The following is a 19,684-nucleotide window of genomic DNA, read 5'->3' on the forward strand; positions in this document are numbered from 1 at the left end:
GTATTGACAGAAATATTGAAGCAGTAAATTGAAATGAAGAGCATATCTGTCGTTTTGTATGAAATAAATCGGTGCAACTCAAATTTAAAAAAAGAGAAATTTGTACGTAAAAAATGGCTTCGAAAAGAAAGAAAACGAGTCACAAAAACACGGCAAACTTTCCCGTTATGAATGTCGGCAACAGTCCCCAATTAGTATATATGGATATATTATTTCATACTCTTCCCAGAAATTAGCTGAATGAGTTGAATCTGGGTGGTTGGCTCATTGTATACAGGGTCTTTTGTTATTGACTAACGCTGGCTTGGCGGTCTCGGCACCATAGCCTAGAAAAACAGCAAGCTGCCACATCAATGGATGATGTCATCGTCAGCCAATCACCGTGCAGGAAAACCATGAGGTTTAATGGTTGTTTTTTCGTAACGGGAGTTTTGGACTACCGGTGGAAATCGCTGTATCCTGACTGGACTAGCTACGATCCGGTCTCGCTTTTAACATTTCCGGGAAGAATATGAAATAATCTATCGATATACACTAATTGGGGACTGTTGCCGACATTCATAACGGGAAAATTTGCCGTGTTTTTGTGACTTGTTTTCTTTCTTTTTGAATCCATATTTTAAATACAATTTTCTCTTTTTACAATTTGAATTGCACCAATTTGTTTTCATACATAACGACAGATATGCTCTTCGTTTCAATTTACTGATACATTATTATGATTGAGACTTTTCAGAAAAGGCCGAAAATGACCTAATAAACGATGAATAATTTGCAGATAAAAGGACACGAAATTTAGTGACCTGCGGGTTGACTGTCCTAGCATGGTCCCAGTAAGCAGCAAAAGGGACACCGGTCGTCTACAGCAATTGGAGACTTTCAGGACGCTTGGTGTCGGCAGACTTACCAGGTAAAATACATTGTTCTTGGTAATGTGTGCATGCTCAGAACTACGTAAACAATGGAAATTTACCTGTTAAGTCTGCTGCCACCTAGCGCCTCAAAGTCTCATGATTGTAACTTAATTAATTTCAACGTTATTATAAGAGTTTTGCTTTAAGGTGTTTTCCTTTCTTTTCTGTTTTTCGGTCATCCGTGTTAACCTTTTCTGCATTCTGTGTTTTAAATATGGAAAGAAAATCGAAACCTTTTACTACCCTTAACCCTGTACATAGCTGTTATCTGAGCCGTTTATTTTGATAGGTAGAGAAGAAAAATAAATTGGAGCAAATTTTCAAGAAAGGAGATAACAGTTGTTTCTCCTGCAAGGTAAATGTTGCGCATGTTTGTAAAAGGTGGGAACTTCACCACTTCTCGCTTTGCTTTGTTTCCAATCGACCAGCACTTCCCTCACTAAGCCGATAGAACTGCTACTGGTTCTGCAGTTTCTTAACATGGTTTAAGAACAACTTGTCACATTTTATCATAGTGTAAAAGATATTCGCCATTATTTTAATTACACAATGGATTTCTCAGTCTTTTTAATTGTTGGAATTATGTTTCAAGGTAAGTCGAGTGTAAATATTATAGAAAAATTATCGTGCACAAAATTATTAATAATAGTTTGAGTCTTTAGTTGAAAAGCTACCTTGAAATAAATAGATATGATGCAGTGTCGGAAACAAAAGCACGTCAACGAACGAAAGCATTGTTGTCAGTGCTTAGCTGAGGTGAAATATTTATTAAGAGTTCAACTTAAAGATAAATGTATACTTCTTTGTATTTTGAACAGGTGGCGTCTCTTTTGGGAACATCACGATAGACATGCCACTAGTCGTCTCAGTTTTTGAAGGTGACGACGTAGAATTAGAATGCAAGGCTCGGTATGCGAATGGTACATTGATTCAACCATGTTGTGACTCAGTACTCCAATGGTTTGTTGTGTTGGAAAACACGGAAGTTGTTTTTGTTGCAGGATGTGGTAGAGTGGTGTCGTTCAAGTACAAGACTGTGGAATTTAATCAAGACAATGGCAATCTAACAATATTGGATATAGGCCTTGCAGATGATGCCGTGGTTAAGTGTACAGTGTTGGGATTATTCGCCAGTTACTCAAACATGACACATCTTAAAGTTAAAAAAGGTAAGTGTTTACCTCAAAAAGAATGGAATCTTCAAGTTGAATTTATCACCTTTTCTTATTATACCAATATTACTAAAATTTTGTCTGACAGAAATTACCAACACTTTTTGTTGCTAAATAAGGACACACTCATACGAAACATTTAGCAAATTTATGTTGAAAAACATTTCATCTGTCATAATTAACTAGCCCTAATTCAAATATATTGTTAAAGATAGTTTAAATGTCGAAAATGTCATTACGTGTTTACTTGTTGATTTAGGGTTTGTCCTTAACGAAAAGCTCAAACTGTAAACGTAGGCCTACGTTTGCCACAATTTACCCTTTTTAATATTGGGGTTTTTGCATACAGTTTAAAGACACTGGACACTATTAGTAATTGTCAAAGATCAGTCTTCTCAGTTGGTGTATCTCAACACATGCATAAAATAACAAACCTGTGAAAATTTGAGATCAATCGGTCGTCGAAGTGGCGAGATAATAGTGAAAGAAAAAACACCCTTGTCACACGAAGTTGTGTGCTTTTAGATGGTTGATTTCGAGACCTCAAATTCTAAATCTGAGGTCTCGAAATCAAATTCGTGGAAAATTACTTCTTTCTCGAAAACTACTCCACTTCAGAGGGAGCCGTTTCTCATTCAACCTCACCCCATTACTCGCTACTAAGTAAGTTTAATAATTATTTGTAGTAATTACCATTAGTGTCCACGGCCTTTAAGGCAGTGTCGTTAAAATAGATGTTTCCTTTTAGATTTAGGGTTGTCATGTTAGTTAAGTTGAAATGTTCTAAATTGGTGTAAGCCTGCTTTATCAATTGTGGGTTTATATATACTATTAAACATGCTACATGATACCGTTTTTTAAACGTATCGGACTCTAATTTGTATAGCAGTAAAGACGAAACGAAACTTAATTCAATTTTCCAAAGATCAGTGCTGTATGTTAACAACGAAACGCTCACACTGTTAACTTACTTAATTAATGACACCGTACATAACATTCTGTCACATTTCCAACCACGTTTTTTATATAAAAAATAATGATAACATTTATGATAAAATGTTGGTATTTTTTGTGCGTTTTTTGGTTTTTTTTTTTTAACAGTCTTAAAAAGAAATCGAATGACCCTTTTCAGTAGCATTCGATTTCGTGTGAAATAGAATAGGCTGGTGGTTAAATTGGCTGCTCATTTTCCGAAATTGACCGAGAAAACCTATAGTTTGCAAGGAAAACGTACGTGATCATTGTGTAAAAAGGCCATTTTGGTGACAAGAAGGAAAACTTACCCCGTGGGAAGGGGATGCTCCCTTATCATCCTACATAATTGACAACGCACAACTGATCTAAGAAGTTTCGCGTATGAGTGTCACTGAACCACATCATGCTGCAGTGACGCATTACATCTGCAAACTTACCACACCCTTTTTACAATGAAACTTTGTGCTACATTTCTAAAAACATGTCAGAAAAGAGAATTAATATCATTATTCATTTTTTGTTTTTTTATCGGTGTATGGGTAAAAAATAAAAAATTAATATTCTTTTTCCCGATGCAAATTTAACATTTCTTATATCATTATTTATTGTGTATAATGTTTTCTTAATGCCAACTTTCTTAATAGCGTTCATTGTGTTTTCTTAAAGCAAACTTTGGTGTTCAGACTGATGGAAAACTTACTCCAGTAGAAGGGGAGAGTGCTACCTTACCGTGCTCTGTGATCGACAGCGGCACAACTGACAAGAGGAACTTCACCTTTGAGTGGTCACTCAACGACACCATACTGCAGTCGTGCAATCCATCAAGCGAGGTCTTTCATTCCGACCAGAGGGAGAAGTACGCGCTTCATCACGGCAAGACAAGCTGTAATCTTACGATTCTAAACTTGAGCTTGAAGGACGAAGGAAGATACCAATGTGACGTTCATGACTCCTTCTACAACCAGTCCAACTACAATTCTACAACAATTGGCTTCGGCGGTAAGTTTGCAAAGTAACGATTATTCATTTAAACAAAGTTGTGATACCAGGTCGAATGCTCGTATCGTGACGCTATTAAAGTATTCAAGTTGCAACCATCCTGGACCATGATAATATTTTTCTTCTATTAGTTTTAGTTTAAACTCTTACACCTACAGTATGTCAGGCTTATAATGTGGTTCAAAATGTGGCATAATCTCTATCAACGATCCTTGCGGGCTGGATAAAGGGAAGCATGCTTGACTTCAATCACTGCCTTTACCCTAATGTTTGCTGGACCTACTCGTTAAGATAGTGTATCAAGAAAAGCAATATTCTCAAAGACTATGTTGTTATTCTTGTCTCTTTACTGAAGCAAGACACAGCACAACATTCAACAAGACAAATTTTGTGACAGTGGAAAAATACTGAACAAGCTACTCACACAATGGATACAGTCGAAGGCCTATATTGAGACACCGCCTAATTTTATTTTAATATGAAATTTATGTTTGGATATCATTAACAGATCAGCCGGCATCGATCACAACATTGCCAGCAACAACAGACTTGAACGAAGGTCAAACAACGGGCATAAGCAGTTTGACACTGAAAACGGGACAAGGTTAATCAACTTTAAATGGTGCAAAGGTCGTGGGTTCGAATCCCACCCGAGTCTTCTGAGACGAAAATTATGTTCGTGCATTGTTTTACTCCTTTCTGAAATACTAGAGCAAGTCATGGTTTTTGAGAAATGAGTAAAACAAATGAACTCGGGTGGGACTCGAACCTACGACCTTTGCACAATCAAGCATCAAGTAATATTTTAAGGGAAGCTTTCAGTCATCATAATCTTTAAACCGTGGAAGTTTAATTCAAATCTGTGGACATTGTGTTTTGTGTCCTACAAAAAAAAGTACCTAAAGCCCCTTAAAAGCAATGTGTGTTTTGAACTCGTAATTATGTGTTTCAAGGGTCTGGAGCTACTCCGTTGGATACCATTTCTCGGAAAGACATTGTTTTGATCACAGCGGTGTCATCCGGACTTGTATTGGTCGCAATAAGCCTCCTGGTTGTCGCATCGAGACTCCGTAAAGATCGTAAGGACCTGTTATGTTTATTGATTTAGGGATCTCTAAATTTGGAAATAGTAGTTTTTCCAAACGAATTTCAGAAAATCCGTAAAAGTTTATAACGCGCATTTTGAATTTATGTCTTTAGTACTTACTCACTCTATGACTAGGGTTTCTTTTTGCTGTTAAATGTATTCATTTTAATTTTGTTTTTATTCAGTTGTGTTTCAGTCAATAATCTAAATTTAATGGCCATTCAAGAGCATACTGCGAGGATTCTTAAAGGCAGTGGACACTATTAATAATTACTCTTAATGATTAATATCATCACACATTACTTGGCAACGAGCAAAGGAGAGCTGTTAATAGTATAAAGCATTGAAAGAAACGACTCCATCTGAAGTAACGTCGTTTTCGAGAAAGAAGGTATTTCTCCTTAAAATGTTTGAAGATCTGGCTTCGGGAGCTCAGCTGAGGTCTCGAATTCAAGGCATCTGAAAGCACACAACATCTTGAGCGACAAGAGTGTTTTTTCTTCTATTATTCTCTCGCAACTTCGCGGACAATTGAGCTCAAATTTTCTCAGGTTTGTTATTTTGTGCATATGTTTATATACACCAAGTGAGAAGACTGGTCTTTAACAATTACCAATAGTGTATAGTACACTATTGGTAATTGTCAAATACCAGTCTTCTCACTTGGTGTATCTCAACATAATTATGCATAAAAAAAAACGTGAAAATTTGAGCTCGATTGGTCGTCGGAGTTGCAAGATAACTATAAAAGAAGAAAAAAATCCTTGTCACACAAAGTTGTGTGCTTTTAGATGCTTGATTTCAAGACCTTAAATTCTAAACTTGAGGCCTCGAAATCAAATTCGTGGAAAATTACTACTTTCTCGAAAACTAGGTACTTCGGAAGGAGCCGTTTCTCAAAATGTTTTATACTAGCAACCTCTCCCCATTACTCGTTACCAAGTGAGGTTTTATGCTGATAATTATTTGAGTAATTACCAATAGTGTCCAGTGTCTTTAAGCATGTCTGGTTGGCATAGCTCTCCTTGTTACATCTCCGGTTCAGAGAGATGGAAGCATGGTTATTATCAAAACATTAAAAATCTTTTACCCAAATGTTTCTGTTTTTTCCAGGTCAATCTGCTGTCCAGATCAACCAAACGTAAGTAACTCTGAAATTAGTACAACATCCATTTATTTGTTAATTGCATTAATTTATATTTTATTTTTGAAGTTTTATTATTATAATATGATTATTATTATGAAGTTGCTTGTTTGTTGTTTGTTTGGTGAAGATAAAGCAAATCGAGGAAGTTCAAAATCAAGGAGGAAATTGCTCATATAGGAGAAAAGAGAAACTTCAGTAAAACAAATTTCAAAAATCAGAAATCATTCTCCATTAAATATACTGAGCAAACTGTATAATTAAACAACACAACCACCTGTTAATTAAACCACACCGGCTCTTTTTAGAGCCACCACTCCCTCAAAGGAGATTACATCCGCAAGTTTACTATTTAGTATTTATAGTTACTTCTTAACAAAATCTTGTTTAAACAGCAATGATGCGAACAGAGCTACTGTGACTTTCAGACGAGCCCCTTCACCAGGAAGCATTCGAATTGGACCCAATCTGTCAGGCAGATTTGAAGTCCAAGGTAAACAAGAAATTATACATAATGAAATCAATAATACTGTTCAAGTTATAAATTATTTTCTGAATGAACTGGCCTTCATTTTTTGCAAAACAGCCACAAATCAATTTAAAAGGTGTTAGTAGGATTTTAAAAATATTTGCATGGAGTAAACACGATATAGAAAGGTTAAGACAATGTAAAAACCATTTAAAAGGTCATGATATCCGTTTAAGGAAGAAGAAAAAATCGATTTAAAACACGTCTTCTTTGTGTGTCTGTTTTAACTAAAAGAGGCAGTTGTTTTGTGTTTACTTTTTAAGAATGTTACTGTTTGTTACCCCCAAAAACATAAAGTTTAGTTCAAAAAAATTTTCTGCGTGTATCCGTTGAAACTATGGAAACCTTTATTTTGTATACCGTTTGCTTAGATGCAGAAACGGCTTACGAAGAAGTCAGGGAGATTGGCGACCATGCAACATCGACAGCCGATAATCATAACGTCATAGCCCATACATATGCTGAGACGAGGCTGTCTTTGGCTGAAAGGGAAGATGAAGCCCCAAGCCATCCCCCACCGCCTCGTGGGATTTTTAACCAACCACCTCATTGGATGTGGCAATGAGCACTACGTCAGAGGCCCTTTTCGAAACCACGGCTTCGGCTTTGGATTCGGCTCGTGCTAGCTTGGCCCTGCTTTGATAATATTGTGCATGCTTGAGTATGCGCTCAGGGCTTCAGACGAGCCTAATCAGTGATTTCGAGACCTCAGATTTAGAGTTTTGAGGTTTCGAAATCAACCATCTAAACAAACACAACTTCGTGTGACAAGGGTGTTTTTTCTTTCACTTTTATCTCGCAGATTCGATGACCGATCGAGCTCAAATAGTGTCCACTGTCTTTAAAGACTATTGGTAATTTTCAAAGACTAGTCTTCTCACTTGGTGTATCTCAACACATGCGTAAAATAACAAACCTGTGAAAATTTGAGCTCAATCGGTCGTCGAAGTTGCGAGATAATAATGAGAGAAAAACACCCTTGTCACACGAAGTTGTGCGCTTTCAGATGCTTGATTTCGAGACCCCAAATTCTAAATCTGAGGTCTTGAAATCCAATTCGTGAAAAATTGCTTCTTTCTCGAACACTACATAACTTCAGAAGGAGCCGTTTCTCACAATGTTTTATACCATTAACCTCTCACTATTACTCCTCACCAAGAAAGGTAACTACATTTGTTTCAATAACAGACAAATCAGACAAACAAAAATGAGAACAATACTTTATAAGGAAATTCTGTTAAATAATAGCTTTGGATTGAGATTTTCTCGACTAATTAATTAATTAAATTTTTTTATTTATTAAAAAATGTCATTGCAGCTTGCCACTGATTTGCGACATAATGTACAATCTTTAAAAATATTGCAATAATTATTAAAAAGCTTTACAATAAAAAAATACAGAGTGAGGGTAATCAGGTAGATTTAAACAGAAGATATTCTTTGAAAATGATAGCTTTGGATTGAGATTTTGTGGACTAATAAGGTAGATTTAAACAAATGAGAGCGTTATGCACTAACAGTTCCTTTTGTTCAGATACCAAATTGACATTTTGTAATGACTATTTAGTACATTTTTTCTCATCAAATGACACTCCTTTAGTATTTAATTTCACAGCCCTGGTCAGAGAACACAAGACTGGGTTGAGTTGCCTTTTTGGGTGTAGCCAGGCAACATCTTGTGTGTGGAGGGCTAAGGCTTGGCATACTCGGTTGATGATTGTATTGGTGCGCTGCATGCTAGTTACGATTTCATGTAAGTTTTCTTGATTATTTAGAGGGTATTTCTAAAGTTTCAGCATGGCCATTGTATTTAACTATTAGTTCTGTACCAGCCACAGCTTCTCTACATTTAGTTTGTCCCACAATATTCTGTTTTAATACTTGCATCTTTAGTAGAACTTTCAATGCATATTTTCTGTTGTATCTCCACCTCGTAGTTTAAGTATTTGGTGTAAGCTTTTCAGATCAGTAATTAAATTGCTATTTTGTGGCTGGAAATGAAAGCCACCAAAAAACTGTGGTTGGTTCTGTAAGAATGCACCAAGTTCATTCATCGGTTCGCAGATCTTCTTCTAAAACAAATTAAAGTAATACATCATCTTACCAAACGAACAGATCCCAAATATTAGTTTCCTGACGCTTTCGGTTTTGGCGTTATCAGTTATCAAAGTTGTGGCCTAAAAGCCCTGGTGATCCTTATAAAATACATTCCCTGAAAACGCAAAAATATGCGCCAAGCTCGTCCCAACGAAAGTATAAAAAAAATTTAAACCCCCAGTTGGGCTAATAAACAAAAGTAACCAAACATGTTTACGCGAACCTGTGACGAACAGCGCCCTCCTGTGTCGTTTTCGTTGCCTCAGAACTCAATGCGCCCATGAATTAAACAAGTTCACATGGTAGAACTTGCAGCCCTAAAACAAATTTAAGTGCAAAGTGCGTTGGTTCTTGTTGGTGCAGTAGAGAGATAATAGAGGTCAAAGGTCGAATTTTACCAAATTGCGTTTTCGCATCTCCGTAACCTCGCACGCCAACATCACAAAAAATTGTTTAATGACACCCGGGTGTAGAAACAGTTTTCGTATAAAAAGAGAATCTTGGGATCTCTGCAATTTGCATGTCAAAAGACTTTGCGTAAATTTTCTTAGTATTGCCCCACTACACTAAGCCTAGACTTGGCACATTCATTCACTTTTCTCAGTTATTGTGACCTGCGCCAATAAGATCCAATCAATGTTTTTCTTGTATTTGGTTAAGTTTAGTGTTCCTTAACAGAGTTGTAGTGAAAAATGATTGGGATCATGCTAGCGCACATATAACAAGGTCAAGAGTCATAATTCATACCCAACTACACTAACGACTATTTCGGGCGATTTGTGTCGTCAAGAAACTACGCGCGCCAATATGATCCCATTAACTATTGTCTGCATTTTATGCTTTCAAGTCAACATTTCAAGTCAATTATTAAAAAAAAATTACATGATGCACATGTTATCCTTTTATGCATTGCTGTGGCAACCGAAACTGGAAAAGTATCCCACAATTTCAAAAGGTTGCCACACCATGAGGGGGGGGGGGGGGGGGGGGTGTCTCCAATTTTGGTCTATATAGATAGGACTTGTATCAACAAGATGGTCCCAAAAGAGACGCCACCTATTCAAAATACAAAGAAGTATAAATTTATCCAATAGTTGAACCATTCGTCAAAGACAATTCACACAAGGTTAGCATTAGTAACTTTACTTTCGTTCGTTGAATGTTTTTTTTTGACACTGCATAAAAGTTTATTTATTTTTAGGTTGCTTTTCAAATAAAGACCAATACTAGTATTAATGTCTTTATGCACGGTATCTCTCTGTATATTGACACTTTACGAGTTGGTCTTTTTGTCGACTTGAAACATAATTCCAACAACATTACTTTCAGAGAGTTGAGCGGGAACTACTTCTTTCAAGACTGGTGATGGCGCCCTAACATACAGCAGACGCAAGTTGATTCGAAACCGAAGGAGGCGAAGTATAATTCCAATAACATTATTTACTTGGTTATGAGTAATGGATAGCTGTTGTTGGTGTAAACATTGTGAGAAACGGCTCCCACTGAAGTAATAGTTTTCGAGAAAGAAGTAATTTTCCACGAATTTGATTTCGAGATTACAAAATTAGATTTTGAGGTCTCGAAATCAAGCATCTGAAAGCACACAACTTCGTGTGACAAGGGTGTTTTTTCTTTCATTATTATCTCGCAACTTTGATGACCGCTTGAGCTAAATTTTTCACAGGTTTGTTATTTCATGTCTAGATACACCAAGTAAGAAGACCGGTTTTTGACAATTACCAATAGTGTCCATGTCTTTAAGGTAGCTTTTAAAATAAAGACTCAAACTATTAGTAATGTTTTTATGCACAACTTATCTATATATTTACGCTATAGGCTTGACGAGTTCTTCTTTTTGTCGACTTACCTTGAAACATAATTCCGATAATTGATAAAAGACTGCGAACTCCATTGTGTTAAGGCGATCATCGTTACACTAAGATGTAATGTGATAAGTTCTTCTTAAACTATGTTAAGAAACTGCAGCGAAACCTTAACTAGTACCAGTTCCATCGGCTTAGTGAGGGAATTGCTGGTCGATTGGAAACAATGTAAAGCAAGAAGTGATGAAACGTTTACTTTTTGCAAACATGCACACTATTTACCTTAAAAGAGAAACAACTGTCAATCTTCTTTCGTGAAGGTTGGTTCCACTATCATTTTCTTCTCTACCTATCAAACAAAACGGCTGCGAAAACAACTGCTTTCAGGCTCAAGGCTAGTAAAAGGTTTCGCTTTTCTTTATTAGAACACAGAATGCAGAAAAAAGGTTCACTCGTTTGGCAACAAAAATAAATAATAATAATTTGGTTACAATAATTACCGTTTACGTCATATCATGAAATTCATGTTACTCAACCAGATCCCGTAATAACCCGTTTCTTCCTTTCACCCGCACCCTGTACTCTAGCAACACCCTTGATTCACTGGTCCACGTCTTTTGGAACGATTTAGCGATTTAAGAAGAAAACTCTTATCACAATGAAAATAATTTGGTTACAATTACCGTCTACGTCGGTTCATGAAATTCCTGTTTGCAAAACCAGATCCCGTAACCTGTTTCTTTCATTCATCCGCACCCTGCATACTAGCTACATCATTCGATTCTTTGGTCCATGACTTTGGAACTCTAATTCCTAGCGATTTAAGAACAATGCCGTCCGTGGGTCGATTTATAAGCTCTCATATAAAAAAAAGATCTTGCGTTCATTTAACGACTTGAGACAAGTGTAAAAAAATGTCTGCCGCGGTGATAACCTTCCGACTCTCCCCGCGATTTCCGCGATATTCTCGCGAGACTGCTGTCCCCGCGAGACTACTGCTCTCGACTACGGTCCCATTATGGGGAGTAGAAGTCGGGCAACCAGCAGTTCGCGCGCGAGCAGAGTGATCTCGCGAGAGCACCGCCACAACTCGACTATCTCACCGCGTGGGACCATTAACGACTTGTCAACAAGTCTAGTTGAAGTATCGTCCTTTTAAGGATTTGGGTACTTTTTCAAAATGTCCACAGATTTAAATTAAACTTACAAGGTTTGAAGATAATGATAGTAGAAAGCTTCCCTTCAAATATTACTTACTGAGGTTCTGTAGTTTTTGAGAAATGAGTAAAACAAGTCACAACATAATTTCGTCTCACATGAGACGAAAAGTATTTTAGCATGTAAAATCCCATTAACCAGTTATGGTATTATACCATACTCATAGCATAACTGGTTTATACGTTTTTAAATGCTAAAACTGAGGCGAAAACTATTTGTTTTACTCTAGCATTTCTCAAAAACTACAGCCCCTCAGTAAGTAAAACTTCAAGGGAAGCGTTTTACTATCATAATCTTCAAACTGTATAAGTATAATGTAAATCTGTGGGCATTGTGTTTTGTGTTAAGAAAAAAAGGTACATAGACCCTTTAAGCAGAAACTTTAGGTGTAGCCGCTTATTTAGATACGGACATAGCTTTTTCTCGCCTTCACTATCTATTTACTTTTATCGTCTACAGTTAGCCTGGTACTTGAATTCTTTGTATTTTGTCGTCAGTATTTTGTAATGTTGTTGTTCGTTTTCAGGCTTGTATCTGTTTCGTCTTCGCTGTTTGTTTGTTTGTCTGTCTGTATAAAGGCTGTTGTCTACAAGCCTCGGCTTACTCTAACAACCCCATGCTCTTGCTCCTCTCTTGTACATAGTTAATTCCGAGTTACTTATTTATTATTTGCTTTCACAATAATTATATTTATTTGTTATAGGTCTACTTATTTTGCACTTTTGATTTTGTTACCTTTCTATGTGCTGATACAATCTCATATTGTACTATTTTCTCAAAGGAGTATAGAATAAATGTCATATTATAGATTTGACTTGAACTTTTATTATTTCGTTCAAAATTGGAAATCTGTTAACGAATGGTACTGGTGTCGTAACTTTACAGTGTGGAAATTATTTTTTTTAGGGGAAAAACCCGAAATTAACAAACGGATTTTAAATGGTTTACTACCACTGAATCGAAACTAACCTTCATATACAAAAGTAACATTTTTATTTTAGGGTTTCAGTGTTTCTCCAAGGTTTGTGTTATTGAGCAACTAGGTGGTAATCTCTTACAATACAAACTTCCGTACCATTGGTTTTCCGAGTAGAAACGTAGAAACGTTTAAACACAACGGCATTGGAAGTTTCCATTATCGTAAATTTCAACCATTTTCATGCTACTTCGCTGCGCCCATAATGCATGAAAAACAGTTTGGTTTAATACGCAAAAGACACTAAGTGACACAATGTACAATAAATATTCTGATGCATTGAATTTATTAATTATATATTAATCAGACAGCATGGGTGAAGGCTTGCATGCACGGAGATGCAAGCTGAAATAACAAAGTATATTGCAAAATATAGGTCTACCTCGAAAATTACGACGGTAAGCAGGAGAGGACGTCTCAGAGCCATTTAAATCACGCCTCTTTCGTTTTCGGGTCTTGAGTTCCATCAAAGCCTCTTCTTCAGCTATCTTAACACTTTTCTGCTGCTCTGCTGATAGGTGCACTGAGCCCCCTTTCTGAAGCTTAGACACTGTCACCCAGCCGGCCTAATTCGTCGGCGATTCTATTTTCTTTTTTCGCTCGGCAACTAACTCTTCAGCCTCCAGAAGCCCTTCTATTGCTGAATCTTGACCATCAACCCTGTTAATCAAGGCCAGCTTGGCCTTCTCTAAATCTATTTCTGTTTTTACCCGCAGAACTCGAACTGTTCGATATTCGTCGAAAACTTGGGATACGTTAGTAAATAAGAGCAAACCGAGTGAACAGCGAACCAGCACCCTTGTGCGTAAGCCTGAAGGGCGTTGGCCAGATGGCATGCGTATATACCATGGTGAATCAAGCGTAACAATAAGTACAACACGTAGAAAAGGTTACGTATATAATGGAGGAATGTGTAACACCCAAACTCAGGGTACTTGTTTTCTATCGATTGAGGGCGCTGTTCACATCGAGCAGTTGCTACGAGGGCTGATAGTCAGAGTCTTAGTTTCACGATTTTCCCAAGTAAACATCCCATTGTTCTTCGCCCAAAGTTTTTTGGATTTCCGCCGAGGTTTATTAAATGGTTTGTGCATTGATTTTCTTGCCACTAAAATTATAAAGCTGATTGATTGATTGTGTTATATCTATGTACTGATTTTAAGCCTAAAATAGTTGTATTTTGTCATTGCGTTTAATTTGGTCGCACATGTAATTGGGGATTGTTATTCATACACGCATATTGTCGTTGGTTGATATAACACAGGTTAACGCTTAATATATTATGATTCAGTCAGTTGCTAATTGTGTTTATGTGGTAATTATAGCCCAGGGTTTATAGGTCAAAGTTTGTATAATAGATTCCCTTCAGACACATGGGTCAATGTAAACATTGCTTTATTCAGTCCTTTATTTGCATAATTATTGGGGTAATTCTGGTTAGGTCCAATTAATTGGTACAATCACTGAGTATTTCTTGTGACATATATTTTTGTTTCTATTTTCATTGTAGTTAATCTGTGCTAATCACAATGCCTAATGAGAAGAAGAAGAGATATTAAAGAAACCAATCACAGAAGCACAGCATTTTCGTCTTTGGCTGATTCAGAATGTAGGTCCTTTTTGTGCAAAACAAAACTAAATTGTTGCAGCACTTACCCTTTCTCACTCTTACTTGTGTCTCTTTTGAATAATGGCCGATTTCTCACACCACTTCACACCGAACCACGGCTTCATCTGCAAGGCCTATATTCAATATTATTAGAATACAATTGTCTGGATTAAATTCCACAGTCTTGTTCTTGAACGACGCCACTCTACCACACCGTGCAATTTCATCACCTGACATGTTTTCAACCCTATTAACTAATAACCATTTCAGTATAAAGCCATGTAGCCAATCACAGGATGGAATTAATGTACCATTGGCATACCGAACCTTGCATTCTAATTCTACTTCTTCATCTTCAACCACTGAGACGACTGGTGGCATGTCTATCATGATGGTCCCAGAAGAAATGGCATCTATATGCAAAATAGAAATAAATTTAAACTTATTCAATCACTGAACAACTCTTCAAAGTAATTTCACGCGAGGTTAGCATTGATAACATTTTTTTTTCTGCAAGTCGCCAGACACACAAGGCCTGAAGGTTGAAACAGGGTTGCCCCTTTACAGTCCATACAGATGATATGCTTGGGATCATCCATCAGAAGCCTGGCTGGTAGAGCAGAAAGCACTACCTCCCCAACTTTACAAAGCAATCATGTTTAAGTGTCATGCTTAAGGACGCAAATGTCACGACCGGGACTCGAACCAACACTCTGCTGATCAAACACCAGAGCTCCGGTGCTCTTAACCGCTATGCCATCATGACACGCCTCTACTATCGTGTTTTAGTGTACGGTTTTTTTTTTTTTTTTTTTTTCCCCTGGAGGGTGAAATTGATTCAAGTTTCTTCAATGTACAAAGCTACACAAACTACTGGTAAAACCAACTACTTATTGAACGATACTAAGAGAGAAATGGCAAATTGCAAAAACAGGAAGTTTGATGATTATGCAAGGCATTTAGTTGGTACATAGCAATACAAAAGACTCCCATTTGGTATTGAACTTATCCAAGTTGTTATTCTTACCAAAGATCATTTTTTCTATAACAAAATAATGATTTATTTCCTTTTTGATAAGAACAAATGAGGGCTTTCTGTCGTTCATCTTCATCCGATAAATATGAAAACGGCAAAGAATGAGAATTAAATTGAGAGCAGACCATTTTCTATTAAGGACACCAAACAGCTTGGTCGTGTTGTCAAAATTAATATCAATGTTCAGTGTATTAGTCAACCAGTGTTTTATCTGACGCCAAAAATACAGAGACACCTTGCAATTACAAAACAAGTGGACTAGTGTCTCTTCTTCCATTTTACAAAAAGTACACAGATTAGAATTCTTCCGACCAATTTTAGAAAGAAAGGAATTTACACCCAGAATTCTATGCACCAATCTAAACTGGAACCAACGTAACTTGGTGTCACATGTACAGTTAATAGGGAAAACCAAAGAAAACGTGCCATTGAGGAATCGGAAAAATCACTACAATTTGTTCTTCCCATTTAACAATAAACTTGTGCACAACTTTTTTGCTGGAGGTGAAAACACTGTACAGACGGGTGGAGCCCTTTATATCCATCAACAAAGTTTCAAAATTAAATGGTAAAAATGGGCGAGCAATTTCTGAGGTTTCTCCATTCAGTACATTACGGAAGGAATGTTTGATTGCATTGACCACGCCCCGTACTCATTAGTTCTGACCCTGAATTCCTTTTGAAATGCCACAAGAGAAAGAGCCACACCTTGCGAGTCAAAAATGTCACACACGAAGTTCACACCCTTTTTGGCCCAGTGTTTATAGTTAATGTGTTTGTTACCGACCATAATATTCTGATTATGCCACAACACATTTTTCAAAGCGTCAATTTGACTGGCAGGTACATGACACTTAACAAAGGTGCACCAAGCATTAGGAACATCAATCCAAAAATGGTTTTGAGTTGCGGCCCCTTTTAAATAGATCAGCAATGCCTGGTGGCCTCCCTCGAGTGCTAGAGGATTATAAATGTTCGAAATCTTCAAAAAAAGAGTGACCCAACCCAAGTTATTTGAATTTAGAAATTTGCGGATCCAGGTGACCTTAAGGGCTTTTATATACGAATGCATGTCAATCATTTTAACTCCTCCATGACAATAGCCTTGAATCATCTGGTTCCTGGACACACGGTCATTCCCTTTCCATATAAAGTTATAGAACATACAGTCTAATTCTTTGATAACATTGCTAGGCGGGTTGGGGAGAGTTAAAATAAGAAAAGTAAGCTTAGATAGAGGAGCGACTTTGTTACAGTAACTCTCCCCAGCACCGTTAGGTTACGTTTAGACCACTGCTCAATTAAACTTTTAATAGCAGAAATGACCTTGGTGTAGTTCAAATTCACCACACTAGCAAGATTAGTGTTAAAGTCTATACCAAGGGCTCTGAAAGAGTTTTCAGCCAAAACCCAGTAAACTTTGATGTGCTCACAAATCCCTTTCTTACGCTCTTTGTTGCTACCAATCCAAACCGCATTAGTGTACTTTTTTGTCTTCGACACTGCATCAACATTTATTTATTTTCAGGTTGCTTCTCAAATAAAAACTAATAATATTTTTAATGTTTATCGACACTTAAGCTCGACGACTTACCTTGAAACATAATTCCAACAATTATCAAGACTGCGAATTCTCGGTAAATGCGCCTCCCATTTTTTGAATAATATTGACACTGTGAAAACGTTGTTGGATCACAGCTCACTTTGGTATTTTGTAAAAGGTTGTTTTAATTCATGACAATCAAACACATCTCGTCTCTCAACAGTACACTGAGAAAACACAACTGAGCAGAACTAATGGATAGAAACAAAAATTGACATCTCTTCAAGCCAGAAAAGGTGAAGTTCTTACATTTTGCAAACATGCGCAAAATTTACCTTATAAAAGAGTGAGTATTGGTTCCACTATCCTTTTCTTTATTACTTAACAAACAAAATGGCTACGAAAACAACTGTTTTACAGGCTTAAAGGATTTGGGTACTTTTTGTAACACAAAACACAATGTCCACAGATTTACTTTAAACTTACACAGTTTGAAGATAATGATAGTAGAAAGCTTCCCTGGAAATAATAGTTGCAGTGGTGCTGTAGTTTTTGAGAAATGAGTAAAACAATGTCATGAAAATACGTTTTTACAAGCTAAAATAATTTTCGTCTCATGATCACTGAGATGAAAATTGTTTTCATTACATTGTTTTACTAATTTCTTAAAAACTACAGCACCTCTGCAAGTAATATTTTCAGGGAAGCTTTCTACCATCGTTATGTTCATACTGTGTAAGTGGAATGTAAATCTTTGAATAGCGCGGGTAAGCTTGCAAGGTGTTTCGTCATCGCAGAGGCCGATGCATGAATATTCACCCTGCTGTAATAAAGGAACCTTTATGCACTGTCCCTAACTTAAAGGATAGAGCCCTTGTTCTTTAATAAAATTTTGAATAGGCTCCGAAGCTGGTTCCTGTCATTAAACTAGCACCATTTGTTGATACAAGTCCTATCTATATAGACCAAAATGGGAGACCCACCTCCCTCATGGTGTGGCAACCTTTTGAAATTGTGGGATACTTTCCAGTTTCGGTTGCCACAGCAACGCATGAAAGGATAACATGTACATCATGTATTTTTTGTTTAACTAATTGACTTTAAATTTTGACTTGAAAGCATAAAATGCAGACAATATTTAATGGGATCATATTGGCGCGCGTAGTTTCTTGACGACACAAATCGCCCGAAATAGTCGTTAGTGTAGTTGGGTATGAATTATGACTTTTGACTTTCGTTATATATGTGCGCCAGCATGATCCCAATTATTTTTCACTACAAATCTGTCAAGGAACACTAAACTTAACCAAATACAAGAAAAGCATTGATGGGATCTTATTGGCGCAGGTCACAGTAACCGAGAAAAGTGAATGAATGTGCCAAGTCTAGGCTTAGTGTTGTGGGCCAATACTTAGAAAACTTACAATTATTTGACATGCAAATTGCAGAGATCCCAAGATTCTCTTTTTAAACGAAAACTGTTTCTACACCCGGGTGTCATTAAGCAATTTTTTGTGATGTTGGCGCGCGAGGTTACGGAGATGCAAAAACGCAATATTTGGTAAAATTCGACCTACTGGTATTATCTCTCTACTGCGCCAACAAGAACCAACGCACTTTGCACTTAAATTTGTTTTAGGGCTGCAAGTTCTACCATGTGAACTTGTTTAACTCATGGGCGCTTTGAGTTCTGAGGCAACGAACATGGCACAGGAGGGCGCTGTTCGTCACAGGTTCGCGTAAACATGTTTGGCTACTTTTGTTTATTATAAGGATCACGAGGGCTTTTTGGCCAAAACTTTGATAACTGATAACGCCAAAACCGAAAGCGTCAGGAAACTAATATTTGGGATCTGTTCGTTTGGTAAGATGATGTATTACTTTAATTTGTTTTAGAAGAAGATCTGCGAACCCATGAATGAACTTGGTGCATTCTTACAGAACCAACCACAGTTTTTTTGGTGGCTTTCATTTCCAGCCACAAAATAGCAATTTAATTACTGATCTGAAAAGCTTACAACAAAATTACTTAAACTACGAGGTGGAGATACAACAGAAAATATGCATTGAAAGTCTACTAAAAATGCAAGTATTAAAACAGAATAATGTGGGGCAAACTAAATGTAGAGAAGCTGTGGCTGGTACAGAACTAACAGTTAAATACAATGGCCATGCTGAAACTTTAGAAATACCCTCTAAATAATCAAGAAAACTTACATGAAATCGGAACTAGCATGCAGCGCAATAATACAATCATCAACCGAGTATTCCAAGCCTCAGCCCTCCACACACAAGATGTTGCCTGGCTACACCCAAAATGGCAACTCAACCCAGTCTTGTGTTCTCTGACCAGGGCTGTGATACTAAAGACTAAAGGAATGTCATTCATAAGAAAGAATGTACTAAAATGGTCATTACAAAATGTCAATCGGGTATCTGAACAAAAGGAACTGGTTCAGTGGGTTTTACCAACAATGTATTACATGTGTTGATAAAGTAACACAAATTGAAAAGAAACAAGCTGTCAATCTCAACAGTCACTGACCTGGACTAGTCCACATC

At 37.0% G+C, this 19,684-nt stretch overlaps 2 protein-coding genes across 2 annotated transcripts in view; both read left to right on the forward strand.

Annotated features, from left to right (window-relative positions):
• LOC117301382 overlaps positions 1 to 5,356 on the forward strand; it is a 28,703-nt gene extending 23,347 nt beyond the window's left edge. The window contains exons 5-8 of the mRNA XM_033785329.1: positions 1,733 to 2,083; positions 3,728 to 4,060; positions 4,569 to 4,664; positions 5,014 to 5,356. Of these exons, the coding sequence (XP_033641220.1) occupies positions 1,733 to 2,083; positions 3,728 to 4,060; positions 4,569 to 4,664; positions 5,014 to 5,168 (935 nt within the window). The 3' untranslated portion in view covers positions 5,169 to 5,356. The remainder of the gene's footprint in view (positions 1 to 1,732; positions 2,084 to 3,727; positions 4,061 to 4,568; positions 4,665 to 5,013) is intronic.
• A 797-nt stretch (positions 5,357 to 6,153) lies between these two features.
• On the forward strand, positions 6,154 to 7,559 carry LOC117301384. The gene is made up of 3 exons (XM_033785330.1): positions 6,154 to 6,288; positions 6,687 to 6,784; positions 7,192 to 7,559. Exons 1-3 carry the CDS (start codon positions 6,242 to 6,244, stop codon positions 7,383 to 7,385), a joined length of 339 nt encoding a protein of 112 aa, XP_033641221.1. The 5' UTR covers positions 6,154 to 6,241; the 3' UTR covers positions 7,386 to 7,559.
• The last annotated feature ends 12,125 nt before the right edge of the window (positions 7,560 to 19,684 follow it).

This window comes from Asterias rubens, chromosome 17 (assembly GCF_902459465.1).
Source record: "Asterias rubens chromosome 17, eAstRub1.3, whole genome shotgun sequence".
NCBI lineage: Eukaryota > Metazoa > Echinodermata > Asteroidea > Forcipulatida > Asteriidae > Asterias > Asterias rubens.

Bases quoted from the DNA above. Each gene is read 5' to 3' on its own strand.
- LOC117301384 (XM_033785330.1), top strand. From the start codon at position 6,242: ATGTTTCTGTTTTTTCCAGGTCAATCTGCTGTCCAGATCAACCAAAC. The intron at 6,289-6,686 runs GTAAGTAACTCT...TTGTTTAAACAG, and splicing joins GCTGTCCAGATCAACCAAAC to CAATGATGCGAACAGAGCTA. The intron at 6,785-7,191 runs GTAAACAAGAAA...CCGTTTGCTTAG, and splicing joins AGGCAGATTTGAAGTCCAAG to ATGCAGAAACGGCTTACGAA.